This window comes from Chelonoidis abingdonii, chromosome 4 (assembly GCF_003597395.2).
Source record: "Chelonoidis abingdonii isolate Lonesome George chromosome 4, CheloAbing_2.0, whole genome shotgun sequence".
NCBI lineage: Eukaryota > Metazoa > Chordata > Testudines > Testudinidae > Chelonoidis > Chelonoidis abingdonii.
This window is the reverse complement of record NC_133772.1, coordinates 70,073,410-70,094,417: the sequence shown is the minus strand read 5'-3', so window position 1 is coordinate 70,094,417 and position 21,008 is coordinate 70,073,410. Positions and strand designations below refer to the sequence as shown.

General features: G+C 42.4%; 1 protein-coding gene across 3 annotated transcripts; it reads left to right on the top strand.

The window, feature by feature from the left end:
- The first annotated feature begins 113 nt into the window (after positions 1–113).
- Positions 114–20,650, top strand: ELF5 (E74 like ETS transcription factor 5). Of its 3 annotated transcripts, none has more exons than XM_075065259.1 (7): positions 114–221; positions 4,276–4,403; positions 11,394–11,450; positions 16,920–16,970; positions 18,429–18,497; positions 19,620–19,815; positions 20,539–20,650. In XM_075065259.1, the coding sequence occupies exons 2-7, from the start codon at positions 4,280–4,282 to the stop codon at positions 20,633–20,635; spliced, it is 594 nt and encodes a 197-aa protein (XP_074921360.1). In that variant the 5' UTR covers positions 114–221; positions 4,276–4,279; the 3' UTR covers positions 20,636–20,650. The 3 variants fall into 3 exon arrangements, with proteins under 3 accessions (XP_074921360.1, XP_032626574.1, XP_032626575.1); XM_032770683.1 differs by having other exon boundaries at positions 11,394–11,627; XM_032770684.1 differs by having other exon boundaries at positions 11,394–11,627; positions 19,620–19,823.
- Positions 20,651–21,008: the final 358 nt, after the last annotated feature.

Genomic DNA, 21,008 nt, shown 5'->3' with positions numbered 1-21,008 from the left:
GTGTCGCACTCTGTATTATCAGTGTCGTCAAAGGGAGTGTGTATAAGAACCTGAAAAACCAAACGAACCTGTCTGTAAGGAGTTCTGTATATCACAGCACTGCAGGTGGCTTTACTTCCACAGTGCTGTGCTTTGCTGCAGGAAAGCCGTCTCTTTCCCCTTGCTTCTGAAACCTCCTTTTGGACCTAAACATTGCGACGGGAATAAGCACCCATCTGCACGTAAGCTCAGTTTGTTTATTGATGTCAATATTTGTAAAATAGATTTCCAGCTGCCAAAGCAGCATATGTGCTAGGCTGATTTATCAGTCACCCCCTCATGCCATTTGCGTTTGGGCTTCAAAACACTTGTTCTGACCAACCCATTTAATTTCAATGTAATAAATTATTGATCGAGACATGCCTGTCTCCTACCCAGGAATTGAACCTCAACAAATATGTTTTAACAAATGACCAATCCAGACCTGTCTCATTAAACCAAAAGAAAATTAAGTGCTTCTTGCAGCCTTGCATCAGCTGGAGCAAAACTAACATTGAAAAGATCTCCTGTTTAAACAAATGACTGCCCCTTGCCTTTTTTCCTTAAGAGTACATGGAAGCAGATATAGCATGTGTTTATAAACAGTACCGGGGTAATGCTGCAAAATTAATTGACATGACCTAAATCAATAATATTCTGTTTGCCTAGAATATTTGAAAATAAATTAGTCCTCTTAGAGACCTTGAGCATAAATAGATTTAGCTGTAAAATACACAGTTGTATATGGGACTGACGGTGTAAATCAAGTACCTCTCTAAAATGGGAATTTCTCATTTGTGAATTAGGTTTGTCATCTACTATGGTATATTGCTAAGCCCTTTAGTGGTAGCAGCCTTGTCACTATAGCTGCAAGCCAAGTATCAAACTGGAGCTAAAGCTGCTTCAGAGCTAGAGTTTTGCAGTTTGGAGAAATAAACTCTATTCAAACCAAGCCTTACAGATCAGATGTATGTTCAGCTCTGAACTTCTCCATAATCTGATAGGTTTGTTTGTGGATCAGGCCCATCTTCACTTCTAACATGCTGGTGTTACCCAAAATGTATCTTTTCAGCCTTGGAAAATCCTCATGAAAGCATCTTAGTCCTGGCATGAAATCTATTCACCCATCATAATGATAATGAGGTTGTAAAAACTATAAACCTATTTTACTTACCTAGCAAAAACTTACTCCAAGTGAAGGGATGATTAGATCCCTTCAAGGCAAAGTCATTCCCTTATGTAAGTAGTGACAAATTTCCAAATGTTAGCACTAAAAATATATAGTTTTTAAAAAATCAACTGCAGAATTATGTGTGCTACAAAGAGGATGTGTTTCTTCCGCCCCCACCGATTATATGTATTTCTAGTAAAAAGTACTTTTAGAAACAGCAGTGAAACTTCAGGTGGTTTTTGCTTGGTTTTTTGTTTGTTTGTTGTTGTCCTGCCACCTCTTGCCTGTTGACAGAGACAAAGGGTGTAAGACTGTCTCTGTTGAAGTCAATGGAAAAATTCCTTTTGACTTCAATAGTGCCGAGATTTCACTCAAAACATTTTCCCATGTGGGAAGCAATAATTCACTCTTCTACAGAAATCAGGCATGAGGTGGTCCCAGTCATCTGCATTTTCCAACAGCTTCCACGGTATGTTGGATCAATGAGCTTCCATTAACATAGGAGACATCAGAGTTGCTTCTACCTGAAATGGGATGCACTTCTTGGTGTATTTTTTGCTTATTTTGCTCAAGCTGGTGTATGTTTGCCAATGGCTGCTCCATTTTGAAGCTTAATTATTACAATTATTGTTATAATACACATGGTTAAACCGACTGCAAAATACAGTGCTGGGGAGGACATTCCCCTCGTGCATATTAGCAGGATTAGTGGCGGGGTTTCCCCGTCTACGAGGCACTGAACAGGGATCATCTGTTAATGTGAGATATGCTTACATGGTCCTATCAGTGTTCTATGATGGAAGAAGAATTGGGGGCATTGGTGACTAAGTTCTTCCTGTTTTCTTCTCCATTTCTCTATGAAGTCTCTATCTTGGTACTAAACTCTGTTTCTGTGTGGTTGCCACATTGCATCTCGCCTGTCATAACTCCCTGCAATATGAATCCTCCATGATCTGATGCAAATATGGGAGTTTAATTGCTTTGACTGCAGAAGAATTAGGGGAGGATTTTGTGTAATGTTAGATCCTGCATCATCCATGAAGTAATAAACATGTCATTTCTCTGCCCTTCTAACCTGTGTCTGAACAAGTGTAGTATAGGGCACCTATTTCAGTGAATGGTAGCCTACTACTGGTGGAGAAAGCAAATAACTGACTCTTGCTACAATTTAATATTAAATACTATGGGTCTCATTTGTATTTATTATTGAGCCGTGGCATTACCAGCTCTGCTCCTATAAAATCCTGAAATGTCTGGATTGCATTAGTACTATAGTTTGTTGTTTTATTTTCAATTGTGTTCATTAGCAAAATATATGTATACATGTAACACTAGCATCAGACTAGGTCCACTAGAAACAATGTGGCAATATAGCAGCTCAAGTGATCCACAGTGTTTGAATGTTCATGTGTTCCATTCACATTAGAACAATACATTGGATCCATGTTGTTTCTGGAACATGTACACACATTGGACCCAATCTTCAGTATGGAAGAGAATTTTGGGGATATCCTAAATGTTCCTATTCTCTTGGTCTGCTCCCATTTCATCCAGGTAAAGATTATGGCTCTCTCTCAATTCCGCTAGAGAAAGAAGTGACAGTTTTCAGAGCATGTTAGTAAACAATTCTTCTATCTTACATGCCAAGATGCTGATAAGCTGCTAGAGCATTACAATCATTTAACCACAGTCATCAATGCCTTGACTCCCACCCCCATTCTGCACAAAGATTGCCATGGTTCACTAATGAACTATGTCAAAAGGAGCAGATAGCCAATACTGCAGTACAACTGGCACAGCATGGATCTGGGTCCCTATGCCTACTGCACAGAGCTTGCCATTTTCTTTATTTTATTTTTTTATTTTTTGCATTATACTAAATGTTAATCTTTAAGACTATATATGATCATGTTAGCTTACTCAAGTTTCTTTCTGCTAGGAACAACCAGATCTGGAGTTAGTTATGGAAGGCAGAAGAAACTAAGGTTGAAGAGATAGGAGCCCATTGTGTCAAATCTGTGGCAATTTTCTTTGCACTTGTATATTCACTGCAGCACAACCATGGAGCTATTACTAGACATTGGAACAGTGACAGTCTCAGTCTCTTGCAGATGGAAAAGCAGAACTGAGCCACAATGATTTTCATTCCATTTTGTTGCTTGTTTCCAGACCACTAAAATTGAATCAATTACAGTTAAAGTTCACATGGCAGCTCAGAGGAGGGGTATCACAAACCTCACCTACGGAAAACTGTGTGTGTGCGTGTTTGTCCATCTGTCCTCTGGAATGGTCCCCCTGAATCCCTCTACTTCACAGACTATGTCTCATTTAAAATCTCATCTGAAAATGTAGCTTTTCTCCCTTGCCTAGATCTCTTAATTTCTCTCTTCCTTTATTGTTTCACAATAGAATTGTATTTTCAACAATTCATAGACCAGTTGGAGAGGAAAGTGTCACACAGTGAAGTTTTCTATTATTATTAAACAAGTTTCTGCATGAATTCCAGCTGCGACCATGCTCGAGAAACAAACTGAACTCCAGTTTGTGATTGATTTTCAGATACTGCATATTGTCCATAAACCATGGACTGTCAGATGTCTGGGCTTGTATCTGATTTACACTGTAAGCGCCTCGCGTCCAGGACTATGTTTTCACTATTTGTTTGTCAAGGGACTTGTTCGATAAATCAAAAAATGATCTTAATAACTAATAATGTTCACCCTGACCATACGTCTGGTACTGTCCTATAGGTCTGTTCTTCCCTTGGCTTTTACACATGTCACACACAAGAATCTATGGGAAAACTTCATATCACCCGCATTCATGTTTAGTCATAAATCTGTTTGCAGATCCTTTTAAACCGATAATGTTCTTGTTGAGCTCATTAACCCCTTCACTGCTGCCCCTGAAATTTTCAAGTGCTCAACCATTCACTTCAATGGAACTTTAAGCGGTTGCAGCATGAACCCAGGGGTACTTTTCACAGATACATGCCATTCCACATTAAAGCAGTTATGGATGTGCCCTTATAACTTAGGTCGTTGATACTTTCTTGCCATGCTTTGACTATTATCTTAATATTTTAGGGGGATGTTGAACTCAGTCACTCACAGCACCTTTCTGCCAAACACAATGATCTGCGAACCCCTGATGTCTTGGACAGAATTGTTTGGGACAACTGAGGACTATTATCCCTCCTTTGATCATCAGACAGGTGTGTACATAGACTCAGTTTGAAAAGAGGTATTCAGTTAATATGTGTCCAAAACTGGACTGAATTTAACAGTGTTACAGTCGGCTCTAATGGGAAATGGCCTGTGCATGTTGGCTCACTGCTGAGCCACGTTTATTTCTAATTCAAGCATTACTGCTCTGTTCGGGCGCACAAGCTGACTGTGTGCAAGAGAGGCATATGAATAGCAACAATAATAGTTTGCAATTCTATAGTACCTTTCAGCTAAAAAACGTGTATCTACAGGAGACTTGTGTTGCTTACATCACTATAGTGTACGGAGCCCTCACAAACATTTAGTGGATTCCTCATCACAACATCCCTGTGGATAGGGAAGCATTCTCCCCATTTTGCAGATGGAAAAGTGAATCAGAGAAATCAAGTGATTTACTCAAGGTCACCCAGCAAGTCTGTGGCAGGAATTGAACTTAGATCTCCTGAATCTCACCCTAGTGACCCCCAAAAGAGTTCCAGCGCTTTTCAGCTATCAATTAATTGTTTCTGAATTGGGCATTATCATCTTCATTTTGCAAGAACGCTAACTGAGACTCACAACATTTCAGTGATAGTCCCCCTACGTTACAGAGGGAGTCAAAAGCAGAGTCAGGAATAGATCCTTGCATGCCTGGCTCCCAACCTTTTGCTCTGTCCACTTGAAACACAGCACTTGTTTTGAAGTCCCTTTGCCTATCAATGCATGTTATCCGTACTATGGAATAGTAATTTAGTTTGATGGAGTGACATCTCTTTGAATTTTCTGCAGTTTTATATAAATTTATTATCCATAGTAGCAATGACCAATTAAATACATAGTTAACATGTAAAGTTTGGGATTTTAAAAACCAACACAGATCTCTATGGATTGTAGTAATACATCAATATTAACTCAATAATGGCCCCACTGGACTAGTTGCTGATTACTCCTGAATGTGTAGTGTACAATTTCCCCCTCACTGTGCATATGGAAATCCTACACTTCGCCAGGCCACAAGACTCATCTGGGGAGTATAGTTCGTTTTAAGGCATTCACTCCCAATGCCATGCTTTCAGGCCAGATCCCTGATATAGAGGTTCAGTTAGCATTTCCCATTAGAAATTCTTTTCCTTCCATAAGAGTTTGATTCAGTTCCTAAACGGCTGGAATTTTTTTTTTCCTCTCCTCCCTCAGGCTAAATCATTCAATAGGCTCTAAAAATACAGCATAGTTTCACTGATGTTACTGAGCCAGGCTTGAGGTGAAACTTGGATCTGACTCAGATTTTCATGCAATATTTTTCTCCCATAAAACTACTTTTATGCCTTCAAATTACAAAGTTGGTGTTCTTACAGAACAGACTTTGTCCCCTCCTGAGACAATTTAAGTATTGAAGAATGGCACTTTTCAAAGAGCTTAAACCATAACAAGAAGTTTGTGATCATCATAGACTTCATGCTTGTTTCTGTGGTGCAAACCTTGGCCATTCAAAATTTTCGATGTTATTAGAAACAGAATCTGCTCCAAAGGGGCACAGGTCCCTAATGCTTCATCTAAAGAAGAATCTCAAGTGCTATGCAGGAAATAGAAGTTATTGTTTGTGGGAAATGCTCTGATTTTGAAATTTGTTTCCATTCTGAATCAAAGCAAAAACAAAGAATTTCTAAGTTTCCTGTGAAACAAAATCTTGGGGGGGGCAGAGCAGAGGAGAATCATTTCAGGTAAATCAGTGTTTTATTTCAATTTTGACTTTTTAAATTTTATATTATAAATTTCAACCTGATCAAGATATCTTTCAGTTTTTTCCTAAACAAAATTAGGAATGTGTCAATTTCAATGAATCTGCATTTCCCAATGGAAAATCATTCCATTGGAAAATGTTCTACCAGCTCTGAGCATCTTCATTAGCCATTAGCAGTATACAGCCTCTGACATGTTGTGCAGTTCTGACTCCATCTAGTTAAAGGTCAGTATTGCACACAGATACTGCAAGGACATTAAACTGTCTACTTTGAAGTAACTGAAATGTTTCATAAGCTTGACGTCATTACCACTGTGCTGTGATTCCACCTGAGATCACATACTAAGAGGGTTGGGCTGGGTATGTACATGGCCTTCATTTGACCCTGTCTGCAGCTGCATCTCCCCTTCAACTTTTTCTCCCTAGGATTGCTCAATGTTGGATGCTTCTTCACATTTCTAGCATCCTTTAGGGCTGCAATAATTTTTCCCATGAGCTGATTTAAAACATTCTTATAGAACCCACTACATTGTTTTCACTTTTTTTTCTCCCCCAGTAGCCCAGGAACAAATTTCACACACATTTATATTATATCAGTGCTAGCAATGCTATACAAGTAGACATAGGATAGAAAAAGAAGACAAATACTTCATTGATTTGAAGCACAAGAGGCATTTAGGCCAATAGAATAAAGTTTTCCCCAGTCTGTTATCTGGCCAAGATAAGAGTCAAGATACCTACACTTTTGGGGGGAAAGTACCATAGGACTTTGAATGTGGAAGTGTGAGATGAGTTCCTCCTCACATAAAATAGTGGAGATGACTTAGCAAAACTGCAGGCGCCTATAATGAGACAGGCAGAATTTCAGAGATGACTGAGTGTAAAGTGTAGCTCTGGTCTCACTTCTGTCTACATCACAGTTAGAACAGTACTAGGAATAAAACACTTGTCTTTAAACAGAATTATGTCTTATAAGATTCTCACTCACTTTCTCTTACAGTGTGGAACTGGTCTATGGAAAAGGGCTATAGAATTGATCTACTCTACAGATAAACACGTTATATATAACCAGGCTCTGCTACATTCGTCTGCTGGCATGGTTCATGTCAATTCAACAGCATTTTTCCCTGCACTAACATGTATATCTTGTTGGTTTGTCAGTACAGCTGCGCATGAACCAGTGCATTCTGGGAAAATCTGGACAGGCTTCTGATACTGCCTTGAGTAAAGAGCCAGGTTATAGAAGTCAATGGTAAAAATCCCTGTGCATGCTTGAGTCCTATCTACACTAAAGCTTGGATCCTTGTTACCATGGATAGAGCTTCTTCCTTTGGAAATCGTGAGGCTTTTTGCCATTGTACATGCAGCCTTAGAGGTGGGACATGAATCCAAACTCTGATTTCAAATAACTCTTCTAGATTGCAAGGGGGTAAGTCCACAGAATTTAATTCCCCTGGGTTGGAATGTAACGAGCACACCAGGATTAAAATACTCAATCTGGCAAAAAAGTGCCGTGGGATAGTTAATGTAACCTAAATCCAACCTTGAGGCAAGTAACACTCCACAACTTTGGAAACGTCCAAGTCATGATCTGAACTCTGTGGCTCTCACTTATCTCTGCTTTCAACTTTCCCTCTCCCCTAGAGACCTGTAGTCATGGGTGCTGAACCTAGGGCTGCAGGGATGGGAGTGGGGGGGTGCTGCAGCACCCCCTGGCTTGAAGGGGTTTCCATTATATACAGGGTTTACAGTTTGGTTCAATGGTTCTCAGCACCTCCATTATAAAAATTGTTCCAGCACCCCTCGAGTTCTAGACACACTTCTGAAATGATCCTGTACTGGCTGCTGAGTGATTTATTTGCTCCCCACCTTATCTCACCTGGATAGTTTTCACTTAGAATTTCACTATACAGCAAGGAAAAAATATCTGGTCCTTTCCCTCCCACTCAAAGGAAGCTTGTATATCTCCTGTACACGCTCTGTCCTGTAGCCAATCTTTCTTCCAGAAAAGTATTCCAAACTGTGTAATCTTTTGGTACAGTGCATACCCCAACAGAAGAGAGAGCTACTCGGAAAGCGAAATTTCAGTGTAAGGAGTAAAGGAAGAGCGCTGTTGAAAATGCCAGACCTTCATGTCAGCACCTGCTGAGTGCCCATGACAAATGTCATCACTTTTTGGGGTCTTAGAATATTTTCTGACTTCCAAAAAGAATCCAATCTTTTTAGAAGCCAATAGAGAAACTAATCCTGACAAGAACTCTTCCATGAAAGGAGCATGCTATGGCCTTTATATTGCCAGCAAAGCTGATATTTATCAAAAATCAAAATTTCAGGACCAGTTGTTTAAGTATTTCAAAGTTACTTACTGTACTTATTAACTGTAGAGGAACAGTTGCTTTTATCTCATATTACCCTAAGGGAATTAAAAATAGATACACCAATGGAGCAAACTTCATTTAACTCTTCAACACATTGGAAGGAAGTTGTGGCATTGACCCTCACCCCATCTCCTACATACACAGAAAAAAATCCAAACAGCTCAAGAGTCCCAAAAGTGCAAACAAGACAACACCAAAATTATAGGCTGGATTCATGCCTTGGTGCCTCCACCTGGTTTGGGAGTAAGGTAGGCTACCCTGTTCCAATTCTGTCAACGGGCCTGGAGACAGCCCTCACAGTCCCCCACACTGTTTCTATACCTCTTCTGGCTAGCCTCCAGAGCCAGCGTTCCTGTGAAATATGGCTAACTTTCAAGCTGCTCTTCTCTAGCAAAAGGCCTGAGGGGAGATGGTGGCTGTACAACTGCTTCTCTCCCATCATGAATTAATCATCCTCTGGCACAGGTATATACAAAGTTCCAGAGCCTATAGAATCTGATCCCATGTCAAACTGTGTATCACAACGGTCCTTTCTTTATAAAGGACCAAACAAAATCTCAGATTCAACTATGCTCAAAGTTTTGAGAGTCCAAAACTCAAATCCAAAATTTGCATCTTTTCCCCACCTCTCCTCCTTTCTAGACTGCCTCCCTTGGCTGGGATGATAGATCCCCAGAGGGTCTATGACACTTAAAAATACATTCAGCATTATTTTAATTCTATATGCACAAATAAATGGAGATCTTTACAGTACATGGATGATACATGAAAGAACACACTTATCCTGTAAGTTTTAAAACTTCATTAAAAAGATCTTATTTATATTATAGAAACTCATTTAGAATGCAAGATCAATATTTCAGACATTGTCACAATTTTGAACCATTCCATTAATTTCATTGGGGCAATTAAGTCTAAAACAACAGCAGCATTTACCCTGAAATAAACTGCCTGGCTAGACTGATCAGAAAAAAAATGACAGTTCATATTGTTTGCATGCACTGCCATCTGATTGTATATTGCATATATTTGTCATACAAACTGTGTCCCAAAACTAAATGTATGGGGTTAAAAATGTAATCTGAACATGAAATAATAAATCCTGGCTGATTGATTGGAAAGAGGAATTAGGAAATCTAAAATGAGGCAAAAGATGCTTTTAGAGGAGATTTGAATAGAAAGAAAACAGTATCTATCTAATCTAACTGCTCGTCTAGATATGTATAACATTTTCATCCCTGTGGTAGTTCATTCCTGGTTATTTACTGTCACATATTTGCTCAGTCATGATTAGGAGAGGGCCAGAGCCTCTAGTGGTGTAAATTGGCATAAGTCTTTTAAAATGAATAGAGCAACAATCTCAAAGGCTGATATTTCTGTCATTGGCCCAGAATCTCTCCTGAGGCAAATCATTACTCATCCTCAAGGACTCCAGTATAACCAAAAAAAAATTGTGTAAGTAAAACAAAAAGAATTTGTCTAGCAAGTTAATAGAAATAATAAGTCTGGGAGGCAGAATTTTGTTTCCATTTTTCACAGCCTCTAGTAAAATACATCCAGAGTTTAAGAGCATTATAGTGTCTTTGGCTATAATTCTAGCGGTTGCTCCATAGAGGCTGCACCTGCACAGACCTCCAGTCAGAACCTCTTGCAAGATGAACGCCTTTTCCATATATGTTTCCCTCTAGTATCTGGTTTGCAGGTACAAAGCCTCCTATTACAGTTAGCTACAGATATTCTCTGTTAGCTCAAGTGGTAGAGATCTGTGTTTACATCTAAAGAAACAGTATTCAAATCCAAGCTCCCCTGTATAAGTGATCTACATAGTAATAATGTCTGTTGACTACAACATATGCCTGTGTTACACTGCTCCTACTTTCAGAACCAGAGCTAGTTTTAAAAAAACTCTTCTACAAATAAATCACAGAAAAATAATTTTCAGGTTTTATCATAAAATAATAGCAACAAGCTTCTCCCACTGATTGAGAAACTTTTTCACATTTTTTGAAAAAACGTTGACACTTCTGACTGAAATATTTTTAGACTAAAATTTGCCTACCCACTCTACTAGCATCTTTCTTTCTCTTTCCTTTATCTGTCGGAGATGCTTACCTAAAAAGAACTTTGCCGGAAAGTACACATTGCACCATCTTGTGGCAGTCTCTAATATAACAAATAAAAAAAAGTTCACACAACCCTAACACTTACTGTGTACTTCAGGATGAATTGCATGATGATAACTTGCTGGATATAGCTGTGAAAACAAGCATCTCCCTTAGTAATAAATTTATATTTGCCTACCTGCCAGAGGTATTATTTAAAGCTTGTAGAGGGCTTTGAGACATTTCTTAAGTGACTCAGCCTCTCATTATGAGAAACATTGCTCATTTTTATTGCAAAATGTACTACGCACCAGAGAAATTTGGTGTCCCTTCCCTTTTATTGTTGACAATTTAGTTACATCAGAAAGAAATAACCATGAAATTGAGGAGTGAAAGAGAGTTATTTATGATAAAAGATTTGATCCCACAGTATTTTAATTATCCTGCATGAATATTTTTTGTGCCTCTCACTTTGGGTCTGTGTTTCACCTTGTGTATCACACTTGGGGGTGTGACGAATTGAGAGGAATGTTCTTTTGCGATCCTCCTACAATAATGTGCTACATAATAATTAATAATAATACCTTAGATGCAAAAGGCTGTAATACTAGGCACCAAAACATAAGCAGACAGTATGAAAAGGAATACTTGAGGAAGCTTACGGCCTGACTAGAAAAAGGTACAGGAACTTCTCTTGTCTGGAACTTGCTTACTGGAAAGAATTTCATAATGTAAGTATTTCAGCTTCATTTCTCTCTTCTGCTGAATCTCTTGCAGTTGGCAATTCTTGCTGGACATCTATTCACCCGGAATACTGGAGTAAACACAATGTCTGTGAGTGGCTGCAGTTTTGCTGTGACCAATACAAACTAGACGCCAACTGCATCTCCTTTTCCCACTTTAATATTACCGGCTTGCAGCTCTGCAGCATGACCCAGGAGGAGTTCACAGATGCTGCCGGCGTTTGTGGCGAATACCTTTATTTCATCTTACAGAACATCAAGATACATGGTTAGTGTTTCAGAGATTAAATGCAAAACAAAAGAGTCTAAACTTTTGTGTGAACTTCATGTTAGTGGAAGGTTCTGGACTGACAGCCCTGGGACTAAAGGCCCTTATTTATTCACAGAAAAGGTGAAGCACCTCTGATGTGTAGATACTACAATGATCAGCCAATTAGCAATCCAACAGATAGCACGGGCAATGAGGTTACTGGCTTCCCAACTGTGCCCCCTTAATGTCACTCAAGTCTGACATGACAGGTTCAGCTGTAGACGTAAGACCATAGTTCAGACTCCATGGTGTCTTCAGTCCTTGGCTTCTCCACCAAGACTGTCCTGGATGCAAAATATGGTGTTTTAGCTCAGATAGAACTGGACGGAGACCACCAAACTCATTTCACATAGGCCAGCACAATATACTACTATGTTTCTCTCAAAACATCAGAAGTTGCACTGTTTATCTGATGGTGGGCATGATGTTTTGTTTGGCACATGCTATCGGTATAATGTGTAATACAAATCTGAGATCCTCATTAATACGCTTGACATTATTCTCAAATACATCAAATTTCTTTACTTATTTTCCACCTAATTTTTTGCTTCCTAAAAGATTAAAGGTTTATTGCTGCTTAAGTGAATTTAGGCTCATAAACTTCTAAGCTATTGTCTGTCTGTCCTAACTGAAGGAAAGTGAAATTTCTTCTACAGCTAGCCTTTATTTTAGATTCCAGGAAATGAATAGGATGGTTCCGTAGGGTTCAGTTCTGATGATAACGTAGATGGCTGACTTTTCATTGCCCAGTCAGGGAGACTTAGCAGGTCTACTCCAGTGCCACACTATTTTTCCCATCTCCAGATGGATTATAAAATGTTGGGTAATTTATTTATAGAGTTAGACTCAATCCTGAAATACATTCCAGCTGCTTTGTGCCTCTCAGTGATTCAAGGCTTTCCTAAAGCTGGCTTACCTAGCTACTCCAAGATTCTCCTGGTCTAGGAGAATTGTTGAGTGGTGTAGAGTTGTCATAGGGCTACTGGCAACTGATGCACTAGGTATGTCCATGGCAAAAACGGTCAGGGCCTAAGCATCCCTTCACTCTAGCAATTCCTGGCTGCTAGAACAGCCCCTGGAGGGCCATGGATGGCTGACAATGCAGGCCTTTCCCTATAATTGCTCCTTACTGCTGGGAACTGCTGTGGCTCCAGGTCCAGGAACTGAGAGCAGATAGACCAGAGGTGGGCAAACTATGGCCCGCGGGCCACATCAGGCCTGTGGGACCCTCCTGTCTAGCCCCTGAGCTCCTGGCCGGGGAGGCTCACCCCCAGCCCCTCCCCTGCTGTTCCCTCTCCCCCGTAGCCTCAGCTCACCCCACTGCTAGTGCAATGCTTTAGGCAGCAGGGCTGCAAGCTCCTGGGGCAGTACTGCAAGGGGGCTGGGAGCGAGGTGGGGGTTGGAGAGAGGGCTGGGGAGTTCAGGGTGGTGGTCAGGGTGTGGGGGTGTGGATAGGGGTTGGGGCAATCAGAGGGCAGGGAACAGGGGGGTTCAATGGCGGCAGGGGTGGGGGACAGTCAGGAAGAGGGGAGTTGGATGGGGCAGCAGGGGGCAATCAGGGGCGGGGGTTCCAGAGATGGTCAGGGAACAAGGGGGGTTGTATGGGGCAGGAGTTCCGGGGGGGCCGACAGGGGGTGAGAAACAGGAGGGGTCAATAGGGGGAGGGGCCGGCCAAGCCTAGCTGTTTGGGGAGGAACAGCCTCCACTAACGGGCCCTCCATACAATTTTGGAAACCGGATGCAGCCCTCAGGCCAAAAACTTTTCCCGCCCCTGAGATAGACTGTCTCTCCTATTTCAGAGTAGCAGCCATGTTAGTCTGTATCCACAAAAAGAACAGGAGTGCTTGTGGCACTTTAGAGACTAATAAATTTATTTGAGCATAAGCTTTCATGGGCTACAGCTCACTTCATCAGATGCATGCAGTGGAAAATACAGTAGGAAGATACATATATACACAGAGAACCTGAAACAGTGGGTGTTACCATACACATTCTAACGAGAGTGATCAGTTAAGGTGAGCTATTACCAGCAGGAGAGAAAAAAAACTATTTGTAATGGTAATGAAAATGGCCCATTTCCAGCAATTGACAAGAAGATGTGAGGAACTGTAGAGGGGGGGAAAGAAGCATGGGGAAATCGTTTCCACTTTATGTAATGGCCTATCCATTCCCAGTCTTTATTCAAGCCTAATTGAATGGTATCCAATTTGCAAATTAATTCCAATTGAGCAGTCTCTCGTTGGAGTCTGTTTTTGAAGTTTTATTTTGTTTTAATATTGCAACTTTTAGGTCTGTAATCGAGTGGCCAGGGAGATTGAAGTGTTCCCTATTGTATTTTCGATTGCATGCATCCGATGAAGGGGGCTGTAGCCCACGAAAGCTTATGCTCAAATAAATTTGTTAGTCTGTAAAGTGCCACAAGTACTCCTGTTCTTGTTGTCTCTCCTGTGCTTTCCATGTTGCTCACATTCACTTCCCAGAGGAGAACGAAAAACAGCTTGACTCCAATTTGACAGATAGGTGATGAGCAGACAGCAGACAGAGCAGACAAGGAATGGGCGAGGAGCAGAGAAGGACAGTGACAGGTTGGCAGCAACAGACATGAGGGAGACAGGGAGAGGCTGAGTGGGAGAACAACAACTGGGAACAAGTTGGTGAAGGGACATGCTAGGAACTGATGCTTCAGGGATGAATCAGGGTTGTGCAGTAAATGAGGCTGCTGTCCATAGGAACCCTGCCATACTGGTTGCAGAAGTTAGAATGTGGGTGGTGAATGAAACAGGACTGCAGGGGAAAAAATGGTCTTGTGTTTTTAGGCAGTTGACTACTGCTCCGGAGTACTGTCTTCTGTCCCTGCCTTTGCCACAGAATTCCTATGTGCTGCTGGGCAAGTCACTTGGGAGGAGACTTTCAAAAGCACTAAAGGATTTAGGAATACACATCCCATTGAGCACCACGGAAAAGCCCATAAGGAAATTAACAATTCTATATTAAGTGCTGGTGTTGAACTACGTTCCCTCTAAGCTGTGCGGCTGCACAGCAGCCTATTAAGTGCCATGCAGGTGCTCAGGGCTGCGGCAGGGAGAGATTCTTCTTCCTGAGACCCAGACCCAACCCAACCCAGCCACAGACCTGCCACGGCTGCAGGACAGGCATCTCTCCCACGGTCCCAACCCAGTCTGGCCCGGAGCTTCTGCGGAGTGCCTCGTTCAGCCAAAATGCATGTTTCCAAGCCCTTCTCTTGCCAAGGCTTTGGCACGGGAGCAGCAGCATGAGTCAATCACTCTTTGAAAGCAGCTCTTTGCCATTATGCCCCACGCAGCATCTCAGTGTGCTCCACTGGCTCACCCAGACAATAGCCAGGGAGTCACCTAATGAGGAGTGGGCACTGGATGCAATCCCGGCCACAGCTGTTTCGGATTGAGGGAGGGGCGCCTCTCCCACAGCCACAGCAAGTCCGGGCCAGGCTGGGTTGGGGCCATGGGAGAGGCACCCCTCCCACCTAGCCCAGGTGTTACTGTGGGGAGAGAGAGCTGGGGGTAGTCCTCTCTCTCTGTCACAGCCCCAAGACAGCCTGCACCCCAAGCCCCCTCATTCCTGGCCCCACCCCAGAGCCTGCACCCCAGCCAGAGCCCTCACCACTATCCCCGCACCTCAACCCTCTGCCCCAGCCCCACCCCAGAACATGCACCCTCAGCTGGAGCCCTCATTCCCCCACACCCTAACTCTCTGCCCCAGCCCCCTTCCACACTCTGAACCCCTTGGCTCCACCCCCACCTCATGAATTTTTTTATGTGCACCAATATGGAGGTGATGTGTCAAACATCACCCCGTATTGGTACACATAACAAACTTCATTCAGCACATGGATGGGAAAAATTAGAGGGAATGCTGGTGTTGAATGGTATGCAGTAAATAAGGCCTGTGATGAGAAATGATGAGAAATGTCAAATGGCTGTTTATTCAGTGTTCACCACCCATCCTGCACACTGAATTAGGTTGGGGTCCTGTAGAAAAAAATCATATATGATTATGTAATTAAAGGCCTTATTATAATGCATATTGCCAAAGAGGCCAAATTAAGGTTATACAGGCAACCTTAACTTTGGCATTTCCTAAACTGAGTGCCTGATTTTGCAACCTGAATTTTCTTTCACTGTATGGGTCTTTGGCATAAGCACCGACTCCATGAGTACTCTGGGGCTGGAGTACCCCTGGGGAAAAATTAGTGTGTGCTCTGCACCCACTGGCAGCCAAGCTCCCCTCGCCCCCTGCCCCACGTCCTCCTCCTCCCCTGAGCGTGCCATATCCCCACTCCTCCACCTACCTCCCAGCACTTGCTGCCTGGCCACCTCCAAACAGCTGTTTGGCAGCATTAGCACACTCCAAGAGAGAGAGGCAGGAGCGGAAGCGTGGCACGCTCAGAGGAGAAGGTGGGAAGAGGCGGGGCCGGAGTGGGGATTTGGGGAAGGGGTTGGAATAGAGGCAGGGCAGGGGTGGGAAGAAGAGGGACCTCATGGACAGGGTGGAGTGGGGGTGGGGCCGGGGGCAAAGGGAGAGCATCGAGCACCCAGGGGAAAGAGGGGAAGTCAGCACCTATGGTCTTTGGTATTTGATACATTTATTAAATGGTGTGAGCACTCTTGCTGCTGTACAGAGATACCACTGTGGTATGGACTTTGCTATAAGAGAGGATCTCTGCTTGAAGTAGTCGAGGGAGAAGTGAAGAAACGGGCTTTTAAGGAGAGATCTGATGAAGAAAGATGGACTAATCCAAGTGTATAGGACAATAAAGAAAACGGCAAAAGTGAGAGCTTGAGAAAGATCTAAAGGGATCAGGTAGACAGGAAGCCTGGCACAAGTCAAAAGAGCACAGTGGGGCCATTAAGAGGTAATGAGAGTAGGGAAGCATGCTGAGGTAGGTGATACCTGTTTAGGGCCTTGAAGACAAGGATGAGGAGCTTGAACTAGTAAGAGGAAGCCAGGGAAGGGATCTGAGGATGGTACTGACAAGGTCAGAGAAGTGGACGGGAAAGCTGATCTTTAGCAGCAGCCTTTGCATAGACAGGAGACTCATCTTCCTTGTTGCAATTTATATGTTTTTATATTCTCTATTGTGAGTTTATAGCCATGCATTCTAATATAGTGGGGAAAGGGCTGTAGCTGTGCCTTAAGATTCAGTGTAAGGTCATTCTGCACAGTGTGTGAATAGAGAATTGAACACTGGATTGCATGTTTTCCTCTCCATAGGCATTTCCTTTTTTACTGACACCGAAGAAACCAAGCCAACTATCAAAGATTGTAAGTAACCTTGTTATGTACATGCAAAGCTCTGTTCGCTAGGAAAGGTGTGGCATGTTGTATGATTAGCAATACTTCCTGAGGCAGCAGTTCAAGCGATTTTTACAAGTGAGAAAATACTCCAAAAGTTGTCTCCACTTGAATGCTTTTAATTACAGACTCTTGTGGTGGGTAGGGAGACTGGTGAGGAACCCAACATAGGCTCCTTTTCTCCCTCTCCCCTAAGGATCTAGCACTATCACTGAGGTGGTAGCGCAGTGATGGCCTGATGTTCTAGAACCACATTCAGCTCTTGCAGAGTCCCTGGGTATGGCTGGGTTTACTTGTGTTCTGCCTGGCTATAGGAAGTATGGAAAACCCTCTGACACAGGACCACGTGTTTCAAGGCAGCACAGAGTGCACTGAACAAATGACCCGAGCTGCCAAAATGTCACTCCAGGAAGTGGGTGGGGAAGCACACTGGTGCATTGTCCTGTCATCACGTGGTGATAGTGCTGTGGCACTGTCTCGTATGTAATTCTAGTTAATGCCATTTGAGCTGGCAGCAGGGTCTGAATCCCAGAGTTTCAGCACTAAAAGAATGAGTCTCTTCTTCAACTAAAGGAGTAAGAACTCTCACAAGAGGCTGGAGCAAACTCAAAACCCCCTGGGGATCAGCCCTTGGAAAGGGACATCTAATACACTCTGAAGAGTGGGTTGCACAATAATGCAAAGTTCTGACCCTAGGCATCATAAAGTGTTTCCCATCTGATTATTTTGTAGCTCTCTGTTACTCCATTCAGTGAAGGGGCTTTCCAGGTTTTCTTTGTTTTAGTACCATTGCTACAGAGAGATCCCCAATATTCACCTTGAAGCACTTGCTATCTCTATCTGTGTGCAAGGCAGGATAGATCTGCTGATTTGTAGAAGGTACAGAACTAGTGGTGTTAATCAGCTTTTGAGATCCCTCTTTAAGTGCCGTCTGACCAGCTCTGTTTATGTCACAGCAATATCATGACCAGCCACCTTTCTCAAATTGGGTGCTATGGCTTGTGTCTCTGCAGTGGTGTTACCAAATCTCACATTCATCTATTGCTGTAGCACTTTGGCCATATGAACCCTCAACCATAGTGCAGTCTGAGTTCTAAAGGCCTAGGTTCCACATCAAGATGTATATGCCGTTGATGAAGACAGCCCTAATTTCCCTAAAACTGTAGATGATATGTAAAATGGTTTCATTCTTTTTTTTTCCTTTGTGGTGTTTGTCTCTGTCTAATTGTTCAACTTCAAGTTAATTATTCACTTTGGTTTATCTTTATGATAAGGGTTTTTTAAATTTAACAACAGATCACATGCCCAGTTTGACTCAATGTTGCATGACATTTAACTAGGTGAACACGGTGCCCTCTTGACCACATTTTCACCAGACTCTAATTCCTCCTCCTTCACGTGTCACGTTATTTTGTAATTCTGTTCCAGACAATGATAAGGCTTGCCTGAGAACAGGGGGCTCTAAGAGTCAAGAGTGTCACAGCCATGGGAGAACAAGTAGGTATATATTTGAAATGCAGAAATTGTGCTTGAAAGATTACAAGACATATAAAGCCAGGGTTTCAAATGCTTGTCACAAAAAGGGGTGAATCACTTAGTGATACCCCAGGTAAGCTAAACATAAAGTGGTGGTTGGTACAACTCTCACAATTGTATCATGAGTCTCATTACATGGGTGCTTTCTTGGAATCAGAAGAATCTCAGCTTTCATTTTATTATAAAGGTAAGCTTCTGACCTTCAGAGTTGTGGAGAAAAGCTGGAAAACGAAAACTAAAGGCTCAAAATCCAGACGGCAAATAAACAAACCCAAATGAATTATTTTTAAAAAGAACCTCATGATTTTTTGAAGCCACTCATGATTTTGGAAGGCCTGGCTGAAGATTGTTGAATGCTTGAGGTTGGTAATTGGGTTTGTAGCTTCACCATTTGCCTGATTCCTGGGACATTGCTTACTCAGAATCTCCTTAAGCTTGACACATGCATGCACACACAGTAACCAGGTTTGTACACTTTCTTAGGAAGTTCTTGTCCCTTCCAGAGCATTTGGGACTCAGGCAAGCCTCAGGCTTAAATTGTAGTACCACAGAGACATCTACCTGTGTGGGAAAGTTTGCTCACCTGCTGCCAATGTTGTAAATGTTCCTGGATAAAGGGGAATTTGATTCCGGCTGGTAATCCAGAACCTTTTACCAGCACTAAATTCATGTCAAACCTTTTGAAATTAATCTAAAGGTGGGCTTTAAAAATAATCCCCAAATCCAGCTGTCCTTTATTAGGGAGTTCCATTACTAGTCTGTGGAAATCCATACTGATTCCTGGAGGCTAAACCTATCAAGGATGCAACTTCATCCCAACTTTTTGAAGGACAAAAATTCAAAATTTTACAGGAGTAAATGGCAGATTCTAAAATTAGTTCCTTTTCAAAGTCAGCCTGCAGCAGGTAATTTGATTCCACTTACAGATAAGCAATGCGCTTGATTTTGTAAGCAAAATGGATGCCAGAGACACGTGGTTAAAGATCATGAGCACACTAACAAACCTGCTATACTGATTATTTGTATTGTTATAGTACTGCATCTCTGAAAGTCTGTTAATCTTATGTCCTTTTCCTGCTGAAGGCCTGCAGAGTTCTCACTTGTGGGAATTTGTAAGAGACCTCCTCCTGTCTCCAGAAGAAAACTGTGGCATTCTCGATTGGGAGGATAGAGAACAAGGCATCTTTCGGGTTGTTAAGTCAGAAGCCCTGGCAAAGATGTGGGGACAAAGAAAGCGAAATGACCGAATGACATATGAAAAACTGAGTAGAGCTCTCCGGTGCGTTAGTAGGTGAAAATGCCACCACATTATTAATGGTGTGTTATATAGATTCATAGACTCTCGGACTGGAAGGGACCTCGAGAGGTCATCGAGTCCAGTCACCTGCCCTCATGGCAGGACCAAATACTGTCTAGACCATCCCTGATAGACATTTATCTAACCTACTCTTAAATATCTCCAGAGATGGAGATTCCACAACCTCCCTAGTCCATTTCACATATTTATATTGATTGCATTGCTTTTTAGTGTATTATCCAAAGGTCATGAGACAGAATCATGGCTCTTTTGGTTACAGATAAGATTACAGGGCCAGATTTTCACCAGGTATAAATCAGCTTAACTCCATGGAAGGCAATGGAGCTATTCTGACTTACATGAGCTGAGAATTTGGCCCATGGCTTGTAATGTGATACTACCTGCCTTTCTGCTTTGGCAATAATCCTAGCAGTTCATTCTGAATTGTGGTCATCTTAGAAGCAGAAACACACATGCAATGTTTGTTCTAAAAGGAGCGAATTTCACTCTTCAAGAAGTCTGGGAAAGCTTTAAACTCTATAATGCAAGTTGATCTGGGGGGTGTGAAAATATCCATTTAACAGAAAGAAAGGATTGCTGTTTGATGGAAAACATCAGGTTGACTGCTCTGTTATGTTCCTATTGTGTACTACTTGGGAACAATTCCTTTAAAGTAAATACCACTTCTGTTTTGTACCACTGCAGGTATTATTATAAAACTGGAATTTTGGAACGCATAGACAGAAGGCTAGTGTACAAGTTTGGAAAGAATGCCCATGGGTGGCAGGAGAACAAGCTATGAACTAACAGTCCCATGCATCAGGAAGTGTCTGACTGCAATAGACATTTGAGAGAAGGATTTTTTCTCTTGCATCTTTCCTCTATGCCAGTCTGGAGTTGACAACTGTTTCTGAGAGACTGGCCAGAGCAACACATGACAGCACATGAATGGGGTGGCTCTTCCCCATTATCAGGGCTGGCTCTAACCTTTTTGCCGCCCCAAGCAAAAAAAAAGAGTGCTGCCCCGTGGTGACACCCCCCCACCCGCAAGCACCGCCAAATCCCGGCCCCCCGAGGGCTGCACTGCCCAAGCCCCTGCCCCACCTGAGTGCCGCACTGCCCAAGGCCCCCACCCCTCCCAAGCACCGCGCCGCCAAAGCCCCCCATCCCCCGAG